A 23,502-nucleotide genomic window follows, 5' to 3' on the forward strand; every position below is an offset into this window, starting at 1 on the left:
ACTAGTTGTTTGAGTATCTATCTGTTCGTTTGGATTGAAACTGAGTCTGGATAGATGGTCATCAATGGTGAGGGATGCCTCTAGGATTACTGCTAGAGATTCACTGTATTTGGACTTTCCTTGAGTGTTTTGTTTTGTCATGGCTACCTCGCATCTACAATGCATGTTTGTCCAAGGATTTGATCAGTGCCTTTGCCTAATCCTAAGAAGCAATATATACTTGGTTGTACCCATTCCAAAAATGTCTCTGTCAATGGTAGGGGGTAGTGATCTTTGATTATACCTGCATTGATGTTCTTCAGATTCACACATATTTTGAGCTTCTTGTTTTTCTTGGTGGCACCGAGTCAGTGTGCTTGATCTCATAAATAAAATGAACATCTAATAAATTTTCAAGTCCTTCATAGACATGGGTGCCATACTTTGGATCCTTCCCTAATCGATATGGTATGTATTGCAACTTTGGGGGTGATCCAAGCCATGCAATCTTGTATTCCATTAGCAATGCTTCTAGTTCTTTTTCTTCATCTTGTGTGAGTTGTTCGCCGATGTACACTAGATTTACTTCTTCTCCTTCCAAGACAAGATCCAATTTCTTGGTCTTGGTCAGCCCCTCATAAGCTGGGGTTCCCCCTAGTCTATGTGTTTCCTTGAGCTATGACTCCTTGACTGGTCTAGGCATTCCTATTATTGCATCCCCCCTTGTATAATTTTTGAAGTAGTTAGGAACTTTCCTAAGACTTTCATAGCACTCTGAGGTGCTTGCCGAACTATTAGTGCTACTGGTTGTTGTGGAAGAGTCTTGATCCATTTCATCGATGTCCACTTGCTTTTCTTTTTTGTGTGAATTGTCAGGTTCAATCATTTGCACATTGGGTTTGAACTTGCAAAACTTTTGCTTTAGGAGACGCACTAGATTTTCGATGGGCATCTTGTTCTGAAATAGTGGCTCTTCTGTCATGCATGCTTCTTCCAAGCCCTTCGGATCTAATTGTAAATTTGGTGGTTTCAATGCTTGGGTGGGCTTGGTTAAATACAATTCCACCACTTTGGCTTGCATCCTTTCAAACTCATTAAAGCGCTCCACCTTGACCTTTTGGTGTTGGACACCCTCTTTCTTTTTCCTTGACCATCTGCTATTTGCTACTATCGGGGAGGGCCGCCACCATTAATGCTTGAACAATTGTCAAGTTGTTATCAAAGACATGACCTTCAAATATGACATTGCACGCTTCTATTTCCAGGTCACTGTCAAAGTATGCACCATATTCTTCAATGATAGCCTCTTGAGGATCACTATCCCATTTTATATTTGCCACCATGAAGATAGGAATATCCATCACTTTTAATTCTTCATCCCAATTTGGTGGTTCTATCTATTACATCTAAGAATCCTCATCTGGCAACATTGGATGTGTTGTCTTATAGTTATAAATTGTGGCTAATACCTGTGTCCGATTGTTGATGTCCCTTTTGCTATCACCTTCTACAGTTCTAGATGTGTCATCTATGAATCCACATTTGACAACATTGGATGAGCTGTCTTATAGTTATCAATTGTGGCTAATGCATGTATCCAATTATTGATGTCACTTTGACTATCATCTTCTATGGGTTTGAGTTCTTTTAATGTTGAAACTGATGCATGACTGGTGGTTGTGGTGGAAGATGTGTCATCGATATTTTTGCATATAGTGGGCTTAATTTCCCTAGTTCCCAGATTTATTTTCACAACAGTATCTCTATTCTAGATTGTGACCCTATAGGTACCCCAATCATGGAATACTGAAGCCTCTCTAAGACATGGTCTTCCCAATAATATTATGTATGCTGTTAATCCTTGGGGAAGATCCGGTATGGTAAAATGTATGATGAACTTGACTCTGCAATTTTTGTTGACACATTAATAAAAAATCCCAGTGGCTTAATCTTAAAGTGATCGGCTAGGTGCTTGTTGAATGTGGAATTCCTCATTGGTGGTAGTCCCCATTCTTCATAGAGATCTTTTGCTAGACTATTGACACCTTCCCCACATTCCACTATTGTGGGGTATTGGCCAAAGTCTTTATGTTCCAGTGGGATGGTAACATTTTTTATATCATCCCCTAGCACCAAAGTTTACTGAAATAGCTTTATCTTCCTCTTTGGGTGCTAGGAAACATTGTATAGATTCTATCCATCCCTTGAAATTCTCCCACATTGTAGGGCAATTTTTAAGTAAGGTTCCAATTGGCATCATGACGAGGCAGCTAATTAAGCTAGCTAGGGTAGTACCATCCAATTGGGGATGAGTTTCTTGTAGATCCATTTCTCTTGGGTTGGTGGTGGCTTCAATCATAGTGTTGATACTATGCAATAGTGGTTCTCTGGCCTAGATACTATTCGTATCTGGTCTACCTCAAATTTCTCATACTTGTGTCTTACCTAGTCCTTCAAGGCTTGATACTGAGCTTTCATAACTTTGGCATTGGAGTATACTTCTTGAGGATCACTGGGGGAAGATGTACATGGCATTGCCTCATTTTGTTTTGCGATTGGAAGATAGTTTTTGCTATGTTGCTATTTTGCTTCCTTGTTATCACTAGTACAGGCTTGGATACAACACTTGATGTAGCCACACTATGGCTTTCAATGCCAATGACTCCAAGGGGTACATTTGGCTTTGCTTCATTGGTTGTTGAGGCTTTTCTCTGAGTGGAAAATCCATGCATGCATGCCCAAACTCTGCAATCTCTATGCACAAGTTGAAATGTACTTGGGCTACCTTTGTGTGGATGCTGAGCAATCCACTGGTCTCCTCCACATTCGACGCACTTGATGGTTGCTTGATATGTGGTTGGTTTTACTTGATTTTGATACATTGGGATGAGTCCTTGTGCACCATCCATGTAGTACATGGGGTATTCTGGTTCATACTCATATTGTGGGCTCCAGTTCTTTAAGTTGGAGTTATTGAACTAGGACTGCTCGAGCAATATTGGGAGCTCAGGGATACTATGGGGGATTGGGATTTCTCAATAGTTGAGGCGCTTGTGTCCTCATAGGGATGAGGTTGAGCCTTGGCACTTGTGCATTGGGCATGAGTGTTGGATGGAAGGTGGAGGGCAAAAAGTAGAGGTGGATGGAAAATATGGAGGATTGACGGAACTTGGAGCAGCGAGATGGAGGAGAGAGGGAGGTGGCTTGCAAACATCAAGACAAAGAAATGAGGGGAGGCCCGAGGGGGAGGGAGGGGGTGGGCAAGGTGTTGCTTTTATAGGGTGTGGGGGTTTTGAAGGGTTAACCTTAGTGATTAATGGATTAATGTGCCTATGCAAATCACCATTATTTAGGATGAAAATCTCATCATTTTACACCAATTGGAAGCATTTTTGGACTCCTTTGCCTTGAGGGATGTATCTTGGATAATTTTTTAAAGGGAGTTCTTTTCACACATGCAAACACATGCTCCGCTTTTGCTTCAGGTACTAACCTCCCCGCCAAAATGTTGTCAACTGTCTCTCTCAAATCTAGGTTCCAAGGGTGTTGGTCACCTACAGTCGTGTCAACATAGGACCTTGGGTCATATTCTTGTGAGAGGTGTAGGCTAAAGCGTGGAAAGTAGCTCTCATGCATGCTTTTCCTACCAAGACATCGCACGTTGGGAGCTCACAAATAAAGATATACGTTTTGCATCATCAATGAAAACTTGTTTTTCAAGACAATGAAAGTGCTGGTTGTGCAAGTGTTGTCCTCATCTTGGGTTCGCATGCAAAAGGGGCACTACGTGGCCAAAGAATAATGCAAAGGATGTGGCACAAGACATGAATGTTGAGCGACTCTTGCAATATCACATTGGCTTCTGTGACTGTGTGGCTTTGTACTTTAGCTGACTACAAACATAAGCTCAAGCAAAACCTCTTTGCAATGCTAAGACAATTAGGCCCCCCTACATTTTTCTTGACTTTTTCAGCCGTAGGAAAAAGCTCGGACCCATTGCTTTCTTGCCTTTGGAAAGTCAAACCATTGTCTACAACACACACAGCGCCATCAATCCTTGACATTGTACATGAGCTTGTCCGTTTTGATCTAATTACAATTGCAAGGTACTATGTGCACAGGTTCCAAGCAATGAAACGTTAGCAAGATGCCACAATCTTAGGGAAAATACTTAATTTCTTCTTTGTGACTCAGAGGGAGTTTGCATGATCATGGACTTCTCTACATTGAAAACACGCATGTTTATGGAAAGTCCCTTGATTCCGAGGTCGAAGCGTTCATGGACAAACATGTGTACACCGACATTTCAAAGATTTCCTTGGATAAAAAAGACATCTAAAGACATAGGCACAAAAAAACAAGCAAGAAAAGAGGGAATTTATGCACTTCCATTTTGCACGCCCTCCCATGAGGTCAACAAAAATGTTAACTCCTGTCGAAGAACCAATGTGCTTAAACACTCACAAAACAAACTACAAAAGAATCAACACTTTCCTGCTTTCTCATTATCAAAAGAAGAATACCCAACCAATGATTTTCTTGCGGAGGCACCCCAAGGATATTTGTTATGAACCCTCATGAGGCATCATTGTACTCTTCATAAATGATGAGAGTTGATGCATCACAATAGAGGCTGTGAAGCAAGCTTTGACATAGTTCTTGCAAGCAAACAAACTAGCAAATGAATGTGTTTGAAACATTGGAAACATGATTTTTAACACACAACACATCAGCTCCTCATAGCAAGCAGTGTACTTGTTGCTCTTTTTGCAACTGACAATCACAATGAGGGAATTTTGCTACATAAACACAAGCCCCCCCGAAAAATGCACCATGGTACTCAAATGATGTTCTCAAATCAAAAAAATAAACCCAATGTTTTCTTCCTTGACATAATCGGGAAGTACAAAAATAGGTCGAGTGAGCTACATGTTTATGTTTGGGTGCTCTAGTATCAACACAATAGGCACTCGCACAACCAAGATAAAAAAACGCCCAAAAGTTGTGCGCTTCAACAACTATAACAAAGGCAAAGGCCCCAAAAATCACTACAGATAACTATGGTTGCTATACTTGCTGCCATTTATGGTGAAGAACCTAGCATGAGTGGCGCATTCCCTACTTAGCATGACTTCTACACCCATGCACAAAAAACAATTGACACGAACATGAAGAAATTCAACAAAAACACATTACTTCATGGCCATGCCAACAGCACAAGAACAATGTCATTGTTGATGACCACACTAGGCAATGAACCACCCCTTAATTCTGACTTTGACTTGCAAAATGAACTAGAAGCACTACACAGAACACATCAACACCGAAGGGCAAGTGACTTTACATTCACATTCATGCCTAATTATGAGTACCACCATGAATTCTACAAATTGAACACCATGCAATGACTACTAATTTAAGATGTCCTTCTCAAGAAGTGCTTGGATGCAAGATCACACTTGTTCTTATTTTTGTTAGGCACAGCTAGCACGAGTAAAACATTCACACCGTTATTATTAGTGCTAGCCTTATTGCAACACTATGTGCACGAGCAATTTACTGAGATGGACTTGCCAAAGGTTTTGCTCTTGGCTTACACTAGAAAGGCAACATACAACACAGGAGGAACAACTATACATCCGATCTTCATTTGCCTTTTCTCACATCAACCTATGAAAGCCTTGCCACCACTGATAAACTGCAAATGCTTTTTCACCTATACAGACGTGCAACTAATTGTGTTCGATGAGATTTCACTCATAGGGCAAAACACATTCATTGCATAGTGGACATGCGTATGTGCAAAACAAAACACAACCACTTGCAACCGTTTGGAGTCGTGGACATTCTCTTGTGTGGAGACTTGTGCCAAGTAAGCCCTACAAAGGATAATTGGATATTATCATGCAAATCTTCAAGAATAGCAATGTCCTCTTCTGTTTGGAAAGACAAGGTCATGTACTATGAGCTCCGCCAGCAAAACACTGGATTCCTTGGCCAACTAAATCGCTTGTGAATAGGAGCCCACACCATGAATGACATCGAACAATTAATAGCTTGTATTGTTATCATCCACCTATTAAAGAAGTGCCTCATCTTTTCTACATGAACATAGCAAAAGACGTACACAACCATGATATGTTCTAGAAGTTGGCAAGGAATGGGCCTTTATTTTTTCTCTTGGATTATACCGTGGTAGATGAATTGAGACTATATTGAGGCTTGAGCATTGCTAGTAACAAGCCCATTGTTGGTTCATTTGAATTGATAACTGCTTGGTTGTCCCATATACAATATGTGCACGTGTGCGCGCACACACACACACATAGTGCACGCACGTGCACACACACACACACAGAGGTTTTCGGGAGGCCTCATGGGCCTATGACACAAAGTACAATCACAAGAGTAACTCATACAAGCAATTGGGGCTGAGGCAAAGGGCTCACTAGGGCACTTGCTGAGTGCTATGCTAAGAAGCTCAAAAATCAAAACTAGTACTCAAAATAATAAGCTAGGTGCCATAGTGGCTCTCTAGTGGGATGCAAAGATATCTTGTATACGTATCCATCGAGTCATCTCTCACTATGCTGTCTCTGTGACCTCTTTATCAGGTGAGCCATATCAAGAGTGACACCTCAGCTCTAATGGTCCCCTTTGAGGAGAGTTGAGATCGGTTAGATCTGCATCGTCCGTGCTTTGGTCAACCTCTACATCATATGTGGTCTTTGTATCTCTGGTTTTGGAGCTCCGCATTGTCTTGTGCACTAGTGCGAATGTCAAGCTAAGGAAAGTGCAAAATTTCAATAATAACCTTGAAAATTTTAATGGTGAAGGTTTTGAAATCTGTTAATAAGCAATTTAAATTTGTAAATAAGAAATTTAAATTGGGTGGGATCTAAACTTTGCGTGAAGCTGTGCATGGGCCTTTGCTTGGGATGGTGGTCTTGTACTTCAAGATGATGGGTTGCTTTGCCTTCTGTCTGTGTTTCTTCCGTCGATCCAGCTTTCATGGCATTGCTTGCATCCTCTTCGTCCCTCATTCTCCATCCAGGTGCACCTCGATTGTGCAAATCTTCACCCTTATGAAAGATCCGTTTCTGCCTCCTTCAACAACCTTGAGAATCCCCAAAACCCAACAAGAGCTATGGTGAAAAACGTTCATCTCAAGGGTACCATCGAATTCGCGGATCCTGAGGTGACATCTCGTCCACAGTCAATTCTTTTCTCGCACTTCACCTAAACGATCGTGCATTGACTTAGTGGATGTGGCTCATTTTGCAGGCTGTGTTTTCGTTTCTCTATCAGGATGACGCCTTTGCGAAATGGTATCATAAAGAGGCCAACGATGATCCCAATGCAAATGTGACCAGCTGGAGTGAGGATCGCAAACGGGAAGTGACTTTCAAGGCTCGTATGCATGCTCCCCCCATGCTTGTACGACAGATTGTGGGTATGCATCCTTCCAAGTCTTTCGGTTTTACATCATAGAATATTCTGGCCAAGTCGAAAACACAGTTAATCCAAGGCGTTTTGGTTCGTAGAGCTTTGTGAACTCAAGTACTATCCCCGCTTTTTTGATATTCTAGTCTGGACGAGTTTCACTGTGTGCTGTGTTTTTTTTTTTTTTTTTGCGGTCCAATAAAGAAAATATATTAACAGAAGAGAGATTACAAGGTGAAAAAGAAAGAGTCTGTCCTCTAAAAGAGGACAAAAACCCACTAATTTGATCCAGGGTCCATTTTCTTTCCAAAAAACCTAATAGTTCTCTTAGCCTCCTCTATCCCTGTTGCTCGCCCAACCGAGGGTCTTTGAAACACGACATTATTTCTGCATTTCCAGAGATTTAAAATCACGACCCCTCTTATCGTAATTTGAACTTTATTTAAACTGGCTATAACTTGCTTCCATACTGCTCTAGCAAAAGAACAATCCCACAGAACATGCATGTGAGTCCCTCTGGACAGTTTGCAAAAAGGGCATTGCGGGGTCACTCTTGGATTCCACTTTGCCAGTCTGGCTCTAACTGGCAATTTGCCTATCAACACCCTCCATAGTAAGAAATTTAATCTAAAGGATGGAGTGACTCTCCAAACCCTTCGAGGCCTGGAAGCCCAAACATTTAGACTGCTAATGGGGCATAAAACTTCCAATAATCGTTTGCAGCTTGTGGAACCAAGGTCCCAGCATTATCCGTGATATCATTCTCCGTGATATCATTCAAAGTAATTTTGGAAACAATTTGCCATTCTTCCACCGGAACCCTCTGAAACCATCATCATTCTGAAAACACTGACTGGTGGGCCAATCCTCCTTTATTCTTGTCAACAGCAGCTCAATCATCCTTCTTTCAGTCTCATTTAGTCCCAATCTGGAAGCAATTTGAGTCTTGACGTTGTCATGCGCAAGTCTGGTTTGCAGCAGCCAGCTCTTTGTGTGCTGGTTGCGTGTCAGTTGTCAGTACGTCAATTCTGCACGGTCCTGTGCCAGCTCAGCTGCTCTGCGACACTCCACTATCCTGCACAGGTTAGCTTGTCAGCTGCGCTCTCCTGTGTCAGTTGCTGCACTCCCGTGGTAGTTGCTTGTGACATCTATTTTGATTGGTTTCCTCTTGCATCAGTTCAGTCTGATGTGCTGGCTTCTTCTGCATTTGGGTTTAGCGTTGCTCAGATCTTTGCCTCACCCTCGCCGTTGGCGTGCGTTGTTGACTTGTGTCTTTGCCCAGAGAAATGTCTTGCTGCCATGTGGCAGGTGCATCATCAGCTTTGTACCAAGCTCACATATAGTCAGAGCATAGGCTTTGATACCATGTACGATTTTGATGGCAATATCCAATGGTGGAGCCATGTAGTCAGGGTGTCCCAACCCTCAGCCACCTAGCTACTTCAAGGGACCACATTCCCTTAAAAGGATCCAGGGTATTTGAGGTCTTGTCCCTCCAAGTCTTTTATATGTTGGTATTGAACTACCCACTTCATATGTGGGATTAAGTCCTTGCATAATTGCCGCTTGTCGCTTCTAGGTGAGTTTCTATTAGCAATCTCCATTCTCCTTGCACCTTCGTGCACTCATTCATGATTGCGCTTATTCTCATATTTTGAGGTGATTCAACGGCTGGACTCGTAAGAAACAAAACTTAACAGGCCATTGTTTGCATTAGTATGGTTCTTGCATGGAAATCTACTTGGCAGAAGTGATCATAGCCCAATGTGGGTAGCAATGTGTTGCTTGATCGCTGCAAAACTGAGCGTCCCCAGGTGTCAATGCTCTATTGCCTCTATCCCTCTCTTGTGTGTGCCTTCAGAGGAGGGTGGTAATCATCTCCTAGTTTGTTGTCGTGCAGCATGGCTCCACTAGCCATGGTCCAATCGGGGGGTCCATCATGGGCCTCCAACCAAAACAAGTACGAGACCTTTGTGGCCTGAGGCTGGTCCAAAGCCAAGACCAGGGTCAATGGTCCATCCCTTTCCAACCTTCCCACCACTCTGATCCTTTGTCAATGAAATGTATCTAGCACTTGTCCGATAAGTGCTTGAGAGATTGGGGGGATCGAGATGCAGGGCCTTGCCCAAACCTATATTGAAGTAGGCAGTTGATGGCATGTGGTCGATGACTCCAGCCTTGCACTATCTGTAATGATAGTGTATACAACTGGCTCAAAGAGGGACTCCGATCTTGGACAACTGGCCCCTCCCCGGGGCCTTTGTGGTGTTGTCATCTCAAACCCTTTTGCTTTGGAATGGCTGCCGCTGTCTCCTCAGTCCAGCACCTTGCTCCTCTCATATGTGCCAACATCCTACTTCAATTGCTTCATGCTCCCATGGATTTTGGCTGGTCCACTATCCCAGTGTGAGAACTATGACCAAGCATGTGGCCCTTCAGATGCTGAACATCCAGATTTCACACGAGTGGTTGGATGGCGTGGCCCAAATGAGGCTTGTCGAAAAGATGATGCCACACCCTCATGAGACATTGTAAGGGAGCCCTTCCCAATAAGGGGTCCTGCATGAATATCCATCTAGAGGAAGGCTGCCAGTGCCCTCCCTTGTTTGGAGTCTTCTTCTGAAGGTCTTATTGTATGAGAAGCTTGGAAGACCCTGAATGAACTGACCGTGTCCAATAAGCTTACCTAGAAGGGCTTAGCTATACACCTATGGGTCAATAAACTCCAATCCTCCCTTCGAATGAGGTAGGATCACTATATACCAAGCCACTCTAGCCTTGGTATCTCGTGTGCCTTCTGAACCTACCCACATGAAGTTGCACACCAATTGCTCAGTTGCACCATGAGATGCAATGTCCCAGGTTGTGGTACACACCTTGCATAGGTGGGTCAGCGGCAATAGTCTCACCAATGGATCTTCACAAAGGATCCTCTCATATGGAAGGTGTCACCATCGATGAGAAGCTTGATGCAAGCTGGGACACCACACACACATCAGTGGGGCGTAGTTGGATAGCAGACCTGCCAGTTCCATGGGAGCGCGGAGATGGCTCCCTACCTAGCTTGAGGAGCAGGTGCGAGTGTTGGCACATTTGAGAAGGGCTAGCAATAGGATGTTGAGGATCGACACATCTATTTTAATGGCATGTAGGGAGGGGCTGCATGAAGGGGTCACCAGCACCACAGAGAGCTGATGAAGATGCCCGTTCTCTAAGTAAAAAATCGAACAGATTGACCTCCCTCGGTGTTGTACTCCTCCCCCTGATGCCGAGATTTGTGGCGTCTTCTGGATGAACCTATTGAAGAGGACGATGACGGGATGGCAAAACGCTTGCCTTTGGATTTCTTGAGGGAAGTAACAGACACTGGCTTGGCAAATTTCTCAAGGGAACCTTGTCATCTGCACGAATTGGTATCTGACGTGTACTGGGTACACAAGACTAGCACAGGTAGCCTAGGGAGGCTTAGGGCTAGGCAGGCTTGATTCTCGGGTTGAGTGGCAAGGGTATGAACCAGTTAGAGGTCTTTGCTATTTTTGGCGCTTGGGGCCCGAGGCTATATAAGGGGCCCAGAGGTTCAGTTCTCAGCTAGCCGATGGGAGCAAGTCTCGTTCCCAGGTGCTAGGTCTGATCCTGGATTGAGTCGTGGACGCGCGCCTGCATCATAGCGTAGCCCAAGGCCCAGCAGCAGATCCCAGGCTTCACAGCGCCACCTGGTGGTATGGGACACCAGGCTGGTTAGGATCTGGTTGGGAGTTCATGCCAGTAGCTCAGCTTGTGGCTCGGAGGGGACATCTCCTGATTCAGGATCGCAGCCCGTAGATGTCATGGTTGGGTGGTGAGCAGCCTGCTCAGTTTCCTCATGTTTGGTGTGTTCTTGTGTTTGCTTGCAGATCAGAGGTTTGTTGGGGTCGTGTCAAACCTACTTCAAATAGATGCTGGAATCGTGGATTCTGCTTCAAGAATTCGTATCCTGGAATTTGGCTTCAAGAAGATCTTTGTTAAGATCATCAGCTGGTATCTCAGGTCCTTTCTTGCTGGGCAGCCTAGTGCACGAACTTCCATGTTCTCCCAATCTTGCCATCTGCATCTGGATAGGCTATTCTGAATTTCGAATTTCCTTCTGGACAGGAAAAAACCAAGCTGTTCCCATTTCTGAATAGGTTAAATCACTATCCAACTTTGCTGGCTTCATAGAATCAATGCAAAAACTGATTCACAATTGTGGCTGGAGAGCTCTCCCTCACAAAAACATAAGCGAATTGAATTTGCTACATCCTGGGTGTGCCGCCTGCTCTTCTGAATTGTGATTTGCCTGCATACAATGAACCTGGCTCTGATACAACTGTAATCAGTCCTGAAACCCTAAAAACGAATCTGTAATATTTCAATAGTTTGTTACAAAGATCAGCTTTTGTGGAGCACTCTTGATGCAGGACCAGTCTTTCTCTGATAGATTTGTGCCTGAAAGGAGCCAGAAATAAGGCCTACCCCCCGCCGTGCCTTCTTGTCTCGTCCCCCTTCTGCTCGAAGGTTTTCATTTCAGAATTTCAATAGTTTGTTACAAAGATCAGCTCTCGTGGAGCACTTTTGATGCAGGACCAGTCTTTCTCGGATAGATTTGTCCCCTAAAAGGGACTGCCGTACATCTTAGTTGGACGAACAAGAGAGTAAAAAAGAAGAGAGTTGGTTTTGGGAAAATCACTGATGCTTGAGTCTAGAAGTGCGGCATACATTCTACTCAACAGGTTTGCATGACTGGTCTCATTGTGAAAATCAAGCCTGAGAATCAGGAGCATGTTTTGAGAGACTGGCTTGGAAAGTGGCAAATCCCAAAGTTATATAGGGTACTCAAGAGGATTGTCCTTGTACTGTTGTGTCTCGTGGAGCATCATCTCAATCACTTGGAGGTAAGATGATAGTTGAGGTTCCTTTCAAAGCAAATGGGTGGAACCTGGCATATGAGAATGGATTCCATGTTGAGAGTTGCTTGTTTTACTTGTTCGGATTAGACCTCTACCTCATTTGTTGTGCTGCAATTTGAAGTTACTTGCTGACATCGTTTGCCATGAACGGTCTGCCAATTTCCTTTGTATGTGCCCACAGGTTGCTGCAGTTTATAGGCAAAGGGAACCCATCAAATCTGAAGAATTTTGGGTGCTTTTTTGTGGGGTCAAATTGGCAGCAAATAGGGGGGTTTCCAGGCAATGAAGGCAGGTACAAGGTGAGCAAATGATAGGTTTCAAGGCAGCTAGGTGTACCGATGTGGGCCAAGGAGGAGGCAGAGTTGCAGGCACAAGGTTAGGCTGTACAGTCGGGGGTCGTTGTTTGGAGGGTGCAGTGGCTAGGGGAGGTTAGATTTATAGACCTGCCTCCAAACACGACTATAAGGGGTAGGCACAGATCAGGGCGTGGGTTAGGCACGTGTGAAGAGACTTGGGGTGTACAAAAAGTGTGATAGGCTATGGGGGGTGGACCTATAGGATGGTTGTGATCGCATGGGGCGGGAAGGTGGGACCCTTCACATGTATAGGTGCTTGGCACTCCTTGGGTCACAAATGGTTGTAATCATTCATTGAAGATATGTGTCTTGTTATGAAGGCGTTCTCTCCATGAAAAGGTGCAAGTATGCAGTGCTTTGTGTGCAGTGTATGAAAGGGTGTCTTTTCAAAGGGTTGTGTCTTTTTGTGAAGGGTTGTGTCCTTTTGTGAAAGGGTGTGGCCTTGGGCATATTTTTCTAATGAATTGGTGTGACCAGTCGCCATTCATCTCCCTTGCAAAGTGTTAAGAGTTGAAAAATCAGCCTTGCATTTTGATTTTTGTTGGATGAAATGTAAAAAGCAAGAGCTTTAATTGAAAAAGGATGCTGAAGATGTCCTTTGTTGGTTAAACATTCGTCTAGATAATTTGTTCATAACTCTAGAGACTCTTTATTCTGACAAAGCATTGGTATTACCCTATTACTTCTCAGAAAAGGATTTAATACAAGAAAAGTAATGAAGAAATTCCGTTCAGTCCAGTGTGATTGTTATGTCTTTGCAATTTTGGCTTTGGGAATGTTTGGGATCCTTGAGCGTAGAATTAAAGTCCAAAGTGGAGAGCTTCAAAGCCATTTTCTTTTTAGTTCTTTGGTTTGTTCAAATTTTGCTGGTCATCTACTTTTAGGTACTTGTTTAGTTTTTTTGGTTTTGATTTGTTTTTTGTTTTTTTTTTCCAATCCCTTATTTTACTATTCATTATTATTTTTAAATTTAAAATAAATAAATAAATTAAAAAATAATGATAATAATTTTTTTCTTTGTGTTTGCATTGGTTTCATTTGAATAATACCCAAGAGATTCTGAAATCTTCCGAAACCCCCAGATGGCAGCTTATGCTTGGGTATTGATGAGAACATAAGCGTAGATTTGCCAATTAAGTTGTTGTTGTTGTTATTATTATTCATCTTTAAAAAAATTTTAAAACTTTATATTTTTATTTTTATTTATATTTATAATTTAAATCTTATATTTAACATTTTATTTTTTATTTTTTTCACATTTACTGATAAATTTATCTAAAGTCGCTTACAAACTCCCTTCTTTCCTTTGTTCTATAAAAAATTATAATTTGTAGGATTGGATGTATTCTAGTCTCATGAAGGTATATGTTTGTTTGTGCTGGTGTTTCATTTTGTTTTCTTATATGTACAAGGGTTTATCTTTGATCACTTAGTGGTAGCTTTAGTTGTTGTTGTTGTTTTTTGGGTCTGTTGTGGTGGATATTTGACCTCATTTAATTCTCACTCTCTTCCATTTCTTTTGCTTATTTTTTGCTTTGTTTCTTCCTTTTTTTTTTGTAAGCGTTGGTTTTACCCAAGAGATTTCGGGATCTTTCAAAATCTTGATGGAGTTTATGCTTGGGTACTGATGAGAAAATAAGCATAGCTTTGCCTAGTAAGCGTTGGTTTTACCCAAGAGATTCCGGGATCTTTCAAAATTTTGATGGAGTTTATGCTTGGGTACTGATGAGAAAATAAGCATAGCTTTGCTTAGTAAGTTATTTTCATTTTTTATTTCTCTCTTGTACTTGTTTGTTTAATGTCGCTTACATACTCCCTTTTTTCCCTTGTTCTTTGGCTTGTTTTATAAATATTTTAATTTGTAAGTTTGGATATATTCTAGTCTTATGAAAGTTATCTTCCTGATGATGGAGTGCATCTCTAAAATGAAGGGGTGTGTCCCATTACAAAGGGTTATGTTCATTAAGTTAAGAGGTATGTTAGATCTGCCTCTTCAACACACCGGTCATGCCCCTTTACCTTATTTGGTGATATGAGGGGATGGACAGGCCACTATGGATGTAGGTGGTGCAGGGGATGGCTTTTTTTTTGTGGTGGAGGGGCAGGGGGGGAGGGCATCTCTTCCCTCCCATCTCTTCCATCTGCGGTAGCTTGGATGCCTTCTAGAGTAGGATTCGGGTATCAAGTGGAGGCTGGAAGGTTGGTGCGGTTTCCTATTGGTAGGAGCAAAAATAGGCTTTGATATCACTGTAAATAATCCTAATGATCTAAAATAAATAGTGAGCAAAGGAGCAAAAAGAGACTTATGATAGCAGCAAACAAGAATATCAGAATGCATGAGAATCATCAATCCATACAATGAAGCGTTTCTCTATAGCCACAATTGAAAGGGTGTGTCTTCCAAAGGGAGTGTGCATGAGGAGTTGTGCACCCCTTTCAAGGGTATGACCCAAGCTTGATGAGAGGCTCTACATTGCAATGCTATAAGTGGAAGCCAATTCATGAAGATGTGTCGAACACGTGTCTCTTTTGAAGTGTTACCTATCTTGTGAAGGGTTGCACCTCATGGGAAGTGTCCTGTTAAAAGGGCATACCTGTCCATGAGTGTCCATCCATGTAACCATCCACAAGTCCAAGGTTTAGGAAAGGGATACGTTTGTGACAAACTCTACTTGAAACAAACACTATTCGGTTTCATATGACGACACTACAAGACATAGCGACTTGCCTTCGAACATTAGAAGCCTTATGCAGTTGGAACAACAGGAGAAGATGGAGTACATGTGCTGAGTACTGTTAAAATTTCCAGAACTAAATGCTTTGTTTGTAAAAGCCATGCATGTGAGCAGCTAGAATGCACAACCATGGGAAGGAATGTTGAAGAACTAGGCAACTACTTCCGTGATTTTGACTGATGACATGGATTACTTGCAAAGAGTATGAAGACAAAGAAATTGAGAGCCAGAGAATGGTGACATAAGGGCATAACGTTAAATGATGTTTCACAATGAGCAAGATGTTTAAAACTGCAAAGCCAAATGATGCAGGAGGTGGACGTTATACTTTTAACTGAGTTTGTGCAACAGTATTTGCTGCGTTGTTGCAGCAAGATGTTGCTATTATGCTTAAAGATTATAGCTCACTGTAGTTCCACATCAGTACCAGCATGCTGTGGTTGTCATACACAACTTTGTAAAAACTTGGTTGCATACTCAGACTTATAAAATGGTGGAAGTTCCATGGGTTGATCTAGGTCTGTTGCTGGCCGCATAAACCAGAACTGATGTATATTAATTGGAAGAGTTTTGCAGTGTGAACAGGCAGATCTAAAGTATTGTGTTTAGGTCTCATTCGTAAAATGAGGGAAAGCATTTTCGTTTGTAAAGTAATCACACTGGTTTTGTGAAGTGAGTTATGCTAACATGGTGAGTCAATTCTCTTCACCTTATGCAGGAGGTGACATGTCCCAACTGACGGAGGTTCAGGAATACACAAAACGTGACAGCATTTTTACCATTCATTCTGAAATTTCAGCTACTTTTAGTGGTGGTTACAGTTTAGTCACCTCAGCAGATACGACTCTGTCTCCAGCTGAGAAGGGAGGTTGTTCAATCGATGCCAACGTGAAGCTGGAGTTAAGGGGTTGGGTGATTCCAGGTATTCGAGTATCTCTGTAAATTCTTGGTGGCTTCTAACCCATGTTATTATCCTGTTTTCATGCTGTGAGGCAGCCTGTCTTCCCTAAGTCTCATCTCAGATCATTTTATGTTCCTTAAAGGGCCTTGGGATGAGATCGATATGCTTCAATGCATGCCAGCATGTCAAAATCTTATTGGGGTCTTCTAGCCCATGTTGCTATTGTGTTTTCATTCTGTTAGGCAGCATGTCTTCTCAAGACCTCATCTTATATCATTTTCTGTTCATTTAAGGGCCATGGGATGTGATCAAAATGCCTCAATTCATGCCATCATGTCAGGTATGGTGGAAGAGTATGTGGAAAAACACATGGAGTCTACTTTTGAAAGATGGATGAACCTGGCACGGATCTTCTGTGAAGAGAAAATGGGCCTTAAAAAGGAAAGTTTGGTTGAAGAGGAGGATTTGTTTCATGACATAGATGACAGTGCTTTGGATGATGTGCTATCAATGGGAGAGGGATTTAATATAACTCCAACAACTGATCTGCAAAAGAGCCCAAGCGCTAGGCAGCCAGAGGGTACATCGGGATTGCATGAATCTTTTGTGCAAGAAATACGGAGAACACTCCGCCTCTTTGTGAATATTTCCAAAAAATTGCGGAATATTGAAGCAGAGCTTCTTTCATTGAGGTTATCTCTGAAAAGCCCCGACTCCTTTCCTTTAAAATCTTGGAGTTTTTATGGGCTTGGCATTGCCACAGGTTTGGCTCTAGGTCTACTATTGTGTATTAGAAAAGTAAACAAGTAAACAACACTGTACCTTTACAAATATCATCTGCACTACTTATATTACCAAAGTACCTCATTTTTTATTTAAAAGGCTATTCTCATTACTCTGTGCACTTGACATCAGGATGAAAGAATCATGCAGGCGTTTCAACTCTAGAAATGCATGGTCCTCCATTTTTTGTTTTGTTGTCTAACCATTATTCTTTATGGTCAGCATTGCTCATATTTCAATTGCTAAGGTGTTAAATGCTTACTCAAACTAAATAAAATGCAGGCATTGCCTCCATTGTAGTCGTCCGCCTTAAGACTGGCATTTTCTTGGAATGGTTTTCTTTTCCAACGTCACCTTTTTATGCTGTCTGTTTTCAATTGGCTTAGCAGATGGGAGCATATAGAGAGTCGATTGGTGGAAATGGGACCATATGGGAAGTAAGAGAATGCAGGATTTACAATTTCAGAAACTGCCAAGAAAATGGTTTGAGATAAGGGTTCCATTTTGAAAGTCAAGCCTTTTCAACGCTCTTTTGCGTTTGTGCCAAGTCCTCCTTTAGATCTGCAATCTCCATCTCAAAGGCATCTACTTTTCAATTGGACTGCAGTCTGCTTGCTCTCTTTGCTTTGCTCCCCTTCTTAAGGCCCTAAGTGAGATACTCTATTTTTGCTTACAACCCTTGTCTTTTTTGGCTGCCATAAAATTATAACTGCCGCTCCTCCTACTTTACTGCTGCCTGAAGCTATTGTCAATATTGCTCCAATTGCAGCTCTTTTTGCTTTGAAGCTGCCAATTGTGGTCCAACCAGGGAGGCAGCTATCTCAATTTATGTCTTGGAGGAGGAGATTTCTAATTTTAAATTTGTACGCTTCAATGTTAACTCTTTCGTCTCTATTTCAGCTTGCTTGACGGCTTTTTCATTGTCTCATGCTTTGATCCCCCAATCAACGGGCATTTTGGGGTGCAATGGGCATGGACCTTGGCAACTCTCCTGTCTTTTGATAATCTCTAGGCAATGGCTGCATATTTGTACATAGTGTTGTCTGAACTAGAGTTTGAGTGTTTCATAAGTTGAGCATGATCCTTGATGCACCCCAAGGTCTGGGATGCTTACAGTTCTGTTCCTGTTTCGCTCATTCCCGTGAGGATGAATTCTAGCTTGGACATCGTGTTTCCTATGCTTCCTTCTAGATTTACTTAGTTCTTGATTTTGGATTCAAGAACCCATGTAATTGTAAAGAGGTTGCAAAGAGGCACATGTACATCGCACACATGCAGAAATACGCTTGTATACTCATAAAACTGTGCAAGTCATTGCTCTAGGAGATAGCTAAGGCTTTCTCAAAATTTTTAGTTTGTCATGTTTTGGTAGTGTCTTTATCAGTAGATTTAGATTGGCATTTAGCCATGTCTACAATTTTTTTTCTACACTCACAAGCAAAATACTCGAGCTTCCTAGAGTAAAAGCGAGGTGCTTCCTTGTGTAATTTAGATTACGATGATTGTTATTTTGGATGAATATGATGCAAATGAATTTTATTTCCTTTATAGAGGTCCAAAACCTTGGCTTTTAAGAAATACGTTTGATTAAAAGAAAAATCCTTAAACCCTATTCAACCTTATAAAAGAGTGAACTTGTCAAAATCTCAATAAACTATCAACAAAATAAAAAACTATCAATAAAACTAAAACCTTATCAATCTTTCTATCATCATGGTTCATTTGATTGTATCCATGCATGACCTTCCCTATGGGAGCTTTGAGAGAGCAATCATTCACAATGCTTGTAAGATGATGGCTTGTGTCAAAAAACTCTTTTTTGTACAAAGCTATGATTTGCTATGATTTATGTTGCGAATGCATTAAAAAGCCCAAAGGAAATCATGCATAGTTGTGCAATGTCATGAGGAAGGAAAATAAACCATGCCACAAAACAAGGGAGAGAGAGGGAAGAGAGAGGACATGGGGTCCAATCTACCTCCTTTAGATGGTGGCTCTTGCGTTCCATTTAGAGTTTTGAGGAAAAAAGAGTGATTATATTAATATAAAAAACATTTGTACATCATAAGAGTTATCCTTCTTATAGTCAAACTAAGCCATCAGCTGTGAATACATACAAAAAACTAGAGAACTTCCAATGATTGGGAGAAAACTGCATGTAGAAGGCCAGCATGACCCTTCAGGTCCTCCTATAGATGCATGAGGGGACATGAAATGAGAAACTCTGAGCAGCATCATCAAAAGTGTCTGAACTCTGAGCATTGGTGGTAACACTAGCTTGTGAGGGAACACCTTGTAAAGGGTCAATAGAGATATCTTGGTCATGAGATGAGACACTCGGGGTCTTGTAAGCAATGTCTGAGAAATGGTATTGAGCAACAACTCCTTGAGATCTGCTTCAGCTTGAGAGGGTGATTTTCTGTGAAGGTAGTAAGGTGGCTTGTCCTGCTAATCTTCCAAAGTACTCATATGTTTAGCAAGATCTTTACTCAACTTGGAGTGTTCAAGGTTATATGCACTTATTTGAAAATCCAATCTCCTTTTTTCTTGTCCCAACATGTAGTAAACTAAGCATCAGTAAACACAATTGCATCATTAAAGTGGAAGTTGTTTCTAGATATCCATATGTACCATAAAGCACGAGCTCTTATTTGAAACCAAAGCTCCTGCTTGGTTTTAAATGCATCCCCTAACAAAATGGCCTTGAGTTAACTGGCTCCCCAATTTCTATCTGTATGAACTTCCATACCTTTTTAGCATGTGGGCATGAAACAAACAAATGAAAAATGTCTTTAAGAACACCAGGGCATCTTCTGCATTTACCATCCCCTCTCCCTATTCTGAGACCTCTTGCATCGGTCCACACAACTTTATGTAAAATAAGCCAAGCTAGGCATGACATCTTTTCAGGGACCTGCTTGGTCCATATCTTCCTAAACCTTTCATACCACTTTTCTCTACAGTCCTAGCATTCAGAGTTCTAAAAAGCCCTTCTATATTAGAGGGAGAAGTGGGGATAAGAAGTAGAGCAAAGCTTTCTATCCAACTAAACTCTCTATGATATATTAAAAAGATACCACCATTCCAGCAAATATTCCCCTGCCAAAGCTCCAATCTGCTGGATTAGTGCCTGGCAACTGATTGGTTAAGGCAAATTCTCTTCTACTTTCTTGCCAGGTCTTCCATCTTAAATGCTCCTTGTTCCATAGTTGGCCCCAAATTTGCAACCCTTTTTAAAATAGATTATTTGCTAGTGAAAATTATTCATCTATGAGTTGAGCATACCTAAAAATAGCTAAGACCCATATAGAGTCAATAGCTGAGACCCATATAGAGTCAATAGCCATGAAGGCTCCTTTGCTAAAAATTGCAAGAAGGCATTTATCTCCTCACAGACTTTCCAAATAGGTTGCCAAAGGGAGCTCCCCTTAGCCTTACAAGGCTCATGATTGTAGACATCAGAGAGAATAAGATAGTTCTTCCATTTAGGGGCTCTAATTGGTCTGACCTGGTTCATATTTCTCAACAGAAGTTGAGCCCAATCACAATCTCGATTTAAAATAGATTTAAGCACCCAAGTTGCAGAGAGTTTTCTAGCTACTGAAGCTAGTTTAGTTATTAAAGTTTCCCTTGGCAAAACAATTGCCTTTTATAATAACCAAAGATTCCCAGATTACATTTCTGTCTGCTGCTACATTTGGGGCATATAAAGATATCAATGCAAACTCTTGTCCTTTAACCATGCATTTGAGCCAAACCCATCTCTTTTGTACATCTATCACTACTTGAAGCACCCCTCCATTATAGTGAGAAAGTAAGCCAAGAGCAGTTCCTCCCTTCCCTTCTGCATGGGAAGTATAGAACCAAAATTTCCTTTTATCAATTACTTTTAGCCTACTCTCTAAACTACTTTCACAAGCCTTACTTCTTGCAATGCTAGAAAGGTGGGGGAGAGGGAATAGATATAAGCCACTGAGCTATCTGCTTACCTCTACCAGGGTCTATCAACCCTTTGACAAAATGAGAGTCAATAAAGAAAATGATTTATCTGGCATTCTTTTTCTACCCCGTTTTAGCCTTGGGTATGGGCTATTCACATGTTGAGTAGCTATTTTAACGAATTGTCTCCTTTTGTTATGCTAAGGAGGTGCCTATGATATAGGAGGTCCTATGAGGTAGGAGCGATCTTCTTTGATGTAGGAGAGGTGCCTTTGATTTAGGACAACCTTCTACACACTCTAGATAAAAGAGAGCTACCTCTCTCACAATGAATGTAACAGTATTTGGCTTTATCTTGTGTTCTCTTGCCTTGAGTCATCAAGCATCTATTATATTCCACCACATGTGGTATTAGAGCACTAGGCTCTAGTGAACTCTATAGCCTCCAAGTTACCACCTCATCACCTTCTTCTGCACCCTCCATCTTCTCTCTCATTTGTCTCCACTCTGCCCGATTTTTGCTTAGTCTTATTCTCCGCTCTCAATGCACCATTTTCCCAATCCTTTTAGCCATAGACTCCTCTGCTATAGGCGACCTTGTAGGTCCAAGCTTTTCCAAAGTCCTGCCATAGCCCATGCTGATGCTTTCTATGTCCGACAACCTTTCGACGAATTCGACCTGCAGACTCCAAATTTCAAGCAATGCTCCTAGCTATTGTTGGGCGATATCAAGACCTATGTTGTATCCAAATCTGAGTAGAAATGGTCCAATAGGCAAGGAGAATTTTGCAAAAGACCAATCGGGATAGGCGCAACTCTCACAGACAACTTTGCGCATAATTTCGTCAATCCTCCTGGGTGGACATGAGTTGGTATAAGATCTTTCAATGCATAAAAACATCCCTTTCAAATATGCTTCAGAGAGTGTTTGAATTGAGGCCTCCATTTTCTTTGGTTTTTATACTATAGTTTTGGGTAGCTTTGGTCATTGAATGCTTGATGCAAGCTTAGAAGAGTGCTAAAGATGATTTAGTGATAGTAAATTTCCAGTTGGTAATGATTGTTCACAATGCCTAGCTCTTGTTGCTCTTCTAATGCTGGATATGTGGAATCAAAAGGGAGGAAGAAGAAAGTAGCACCTCAATATGTCAATAGAAAAGTGACAATGCTTGTGAAGAAAAAGCCATATAAGCCATATTATTATTTTGATGCAAAAAGACTAGGATTCTCTGATTTCATTGCTTGCAATATGCACTTATATGGTTGATTCATAGCCATTTGTAAGAGAGCAGACACTGGCTAAACATAAAAGTAAGACCCTCTCATGGCTACCTTTAAGATAGACAAATTCAATGGCTAAGCCTTCCATACTTGCCACAAATGAAAGTTAAACCTATGCTTATGAAGGAGAATTTGTGGGATTTAGTCAAGCCAGGGAATCATTCATCACAAGAGGGTGAATCCACCACAACCAAAGGAAAGGGGAAGGCAAGTGACTCTACTTCAACTAGCACTAGCAGATGCTAAAAGGCTAGACAAAGCCTATGCAATTATTACATTAGGTTTGGGGGATGAGTATGTGCATCATATTTCAGATTTGGAATCTCCTTCTGAGGATTGGCATAAGTTAGGTGTATTATTTGGTGCTAGCTCTCATAACTCTAAATTGAATTTGAAGATTAAGTTCTTTGAACTTAAGATGGTTGGAGACTCTATTGTAGATCATGTCAGCACTATGAGGAGTCTTATGACACAATTGGCCTCATTCAACTCTCCAATCACTGAAGATGATGCAATGGCAGTGCTCCTGAAGTGTATGTCTCAGGGTTTTCACTATGTTGTGACCACTTTGAAGAATCTTCCCCAACCAACACTAGAGAGCATCATCAGTGCTCTACTAGAAGAAGAGAGAAATAAGAAGTCAAGGAAGGTATAAGATCAAACTCAAGCACTTACAGTGAAGTTCTCATCAAAGGGCAAGTACAAAGCATGCAAGCATTGTGGAAAGACCAATCACCTTGACAAAGATTGCCATAGGATCAATCCTTGCACTTATTGTGGCAGAAACAATACTCTAAGAAGTTTTGCAATGAGAAGAAGAAAGTCAAGGCCAATATGGTTGAAGAAAGAATTCCATTAGCCAATGAAGTAACAAATTTTGTGGTAGAAAAAGATAAAGATTGGACCTTCTAAAGTCTAACATCTTTGAGCTTTTGTCATCACTTGGTCATGTAGTCAAATTTGAGGCTCTCTTCCTGGAGTAGTACTCCAAAAGGAATGTTATGTGTTTTTAGTTCTTATAGTCTTTGCAAATCCTTTGGTCACTGATGTAGGCCATGTGATATGTCTTTTCCTCCAAGGTACCTCTTGCAGCAGACATGAGAAACTAGGTCTGCACAAAGGCCTAAGATTAATTCTTGTACATGCAAGGGAGATAACCA

General features: G+C 41.5%; 1 protein-coding gene across 2 annotated transcripts; it reads left to right on the forward strand.

Moving 5' to 3' along the window:
• Positions 1-6,896: 6,896 nt before the first annotated feature.
• LOC147891585 (uncharacterized) lies at positions 6,897-17,215 on the forward strand. 2 transcript variants are annotated; one of them, XM_087388830.1, is made up of 4 exons: positions 6,897-7,177; positions 7,264-7,432; positions 16,157-16,360; positions 16,680-17,215. In XM_087388830.1, exons 1-4 carry the CDS (start codon positions 7,127-7,129, stop codon positions 17,147-17,149), a joined length of 894 nt encoding a protein of 297 aa, XP_087244956.1. In that variant the 5' UTR covers positions 6,897-7,126; the 3' UTR covers positions 17,150-17,215. The 2 variants fall into 2 exon arrangements, with proteins under 2 accessions (XP_087244956.1, XP_087244957.1); XM_087388831.1 differs by having other exon boundaries at positions 16,633-16,863.
• The last annotated feature ends 6,287 nt before the right edge of the window (positions 17,216-23,502 follow it).

Source organism: Dipteris shenzhenensis, chromosome 17 (genome assembly GCF_047967505.1).
Source record: "Dipteris shenzhenensis isolate YYH24624 ecotype China chromosome 17, Dip_SZ_1.0, whole genome shotgun sequence".
In the NCBI taxonomy this organism is placed as follows: domain Eukaryota; kingdom Viridiplantae; phylum Streptophyta; class Polypodiopsida; order Gleicheniales; family Dipteridaceae; genus Dipteris; species Dipteris shenzhenensis.

Bases quoted from the DNA above. Each gene is read 5' to 3' on its own strand.
- LOC147891585 (XM_087388830.1), top strand. From the start codon at position 7,127: ATGGTGAAAAACGTTCATCTCAAGGGTACCATCGAATTCGCGGATCCT. The intron at 7,433-16,156 runs GTATGCATCCTT...CACCTTATGCAG, and splicing joins GCTTGTACGACAGATTGTGG to GAGGTGACATGTCCCAACTG. The intron at 16,361-16,679 runs GTATTCGAGTAT...CCATCATGTCAG, and splicing joins AAGGGGTTGGGTGATTCCAG to GTATGGTGGAAGAGTATGTG.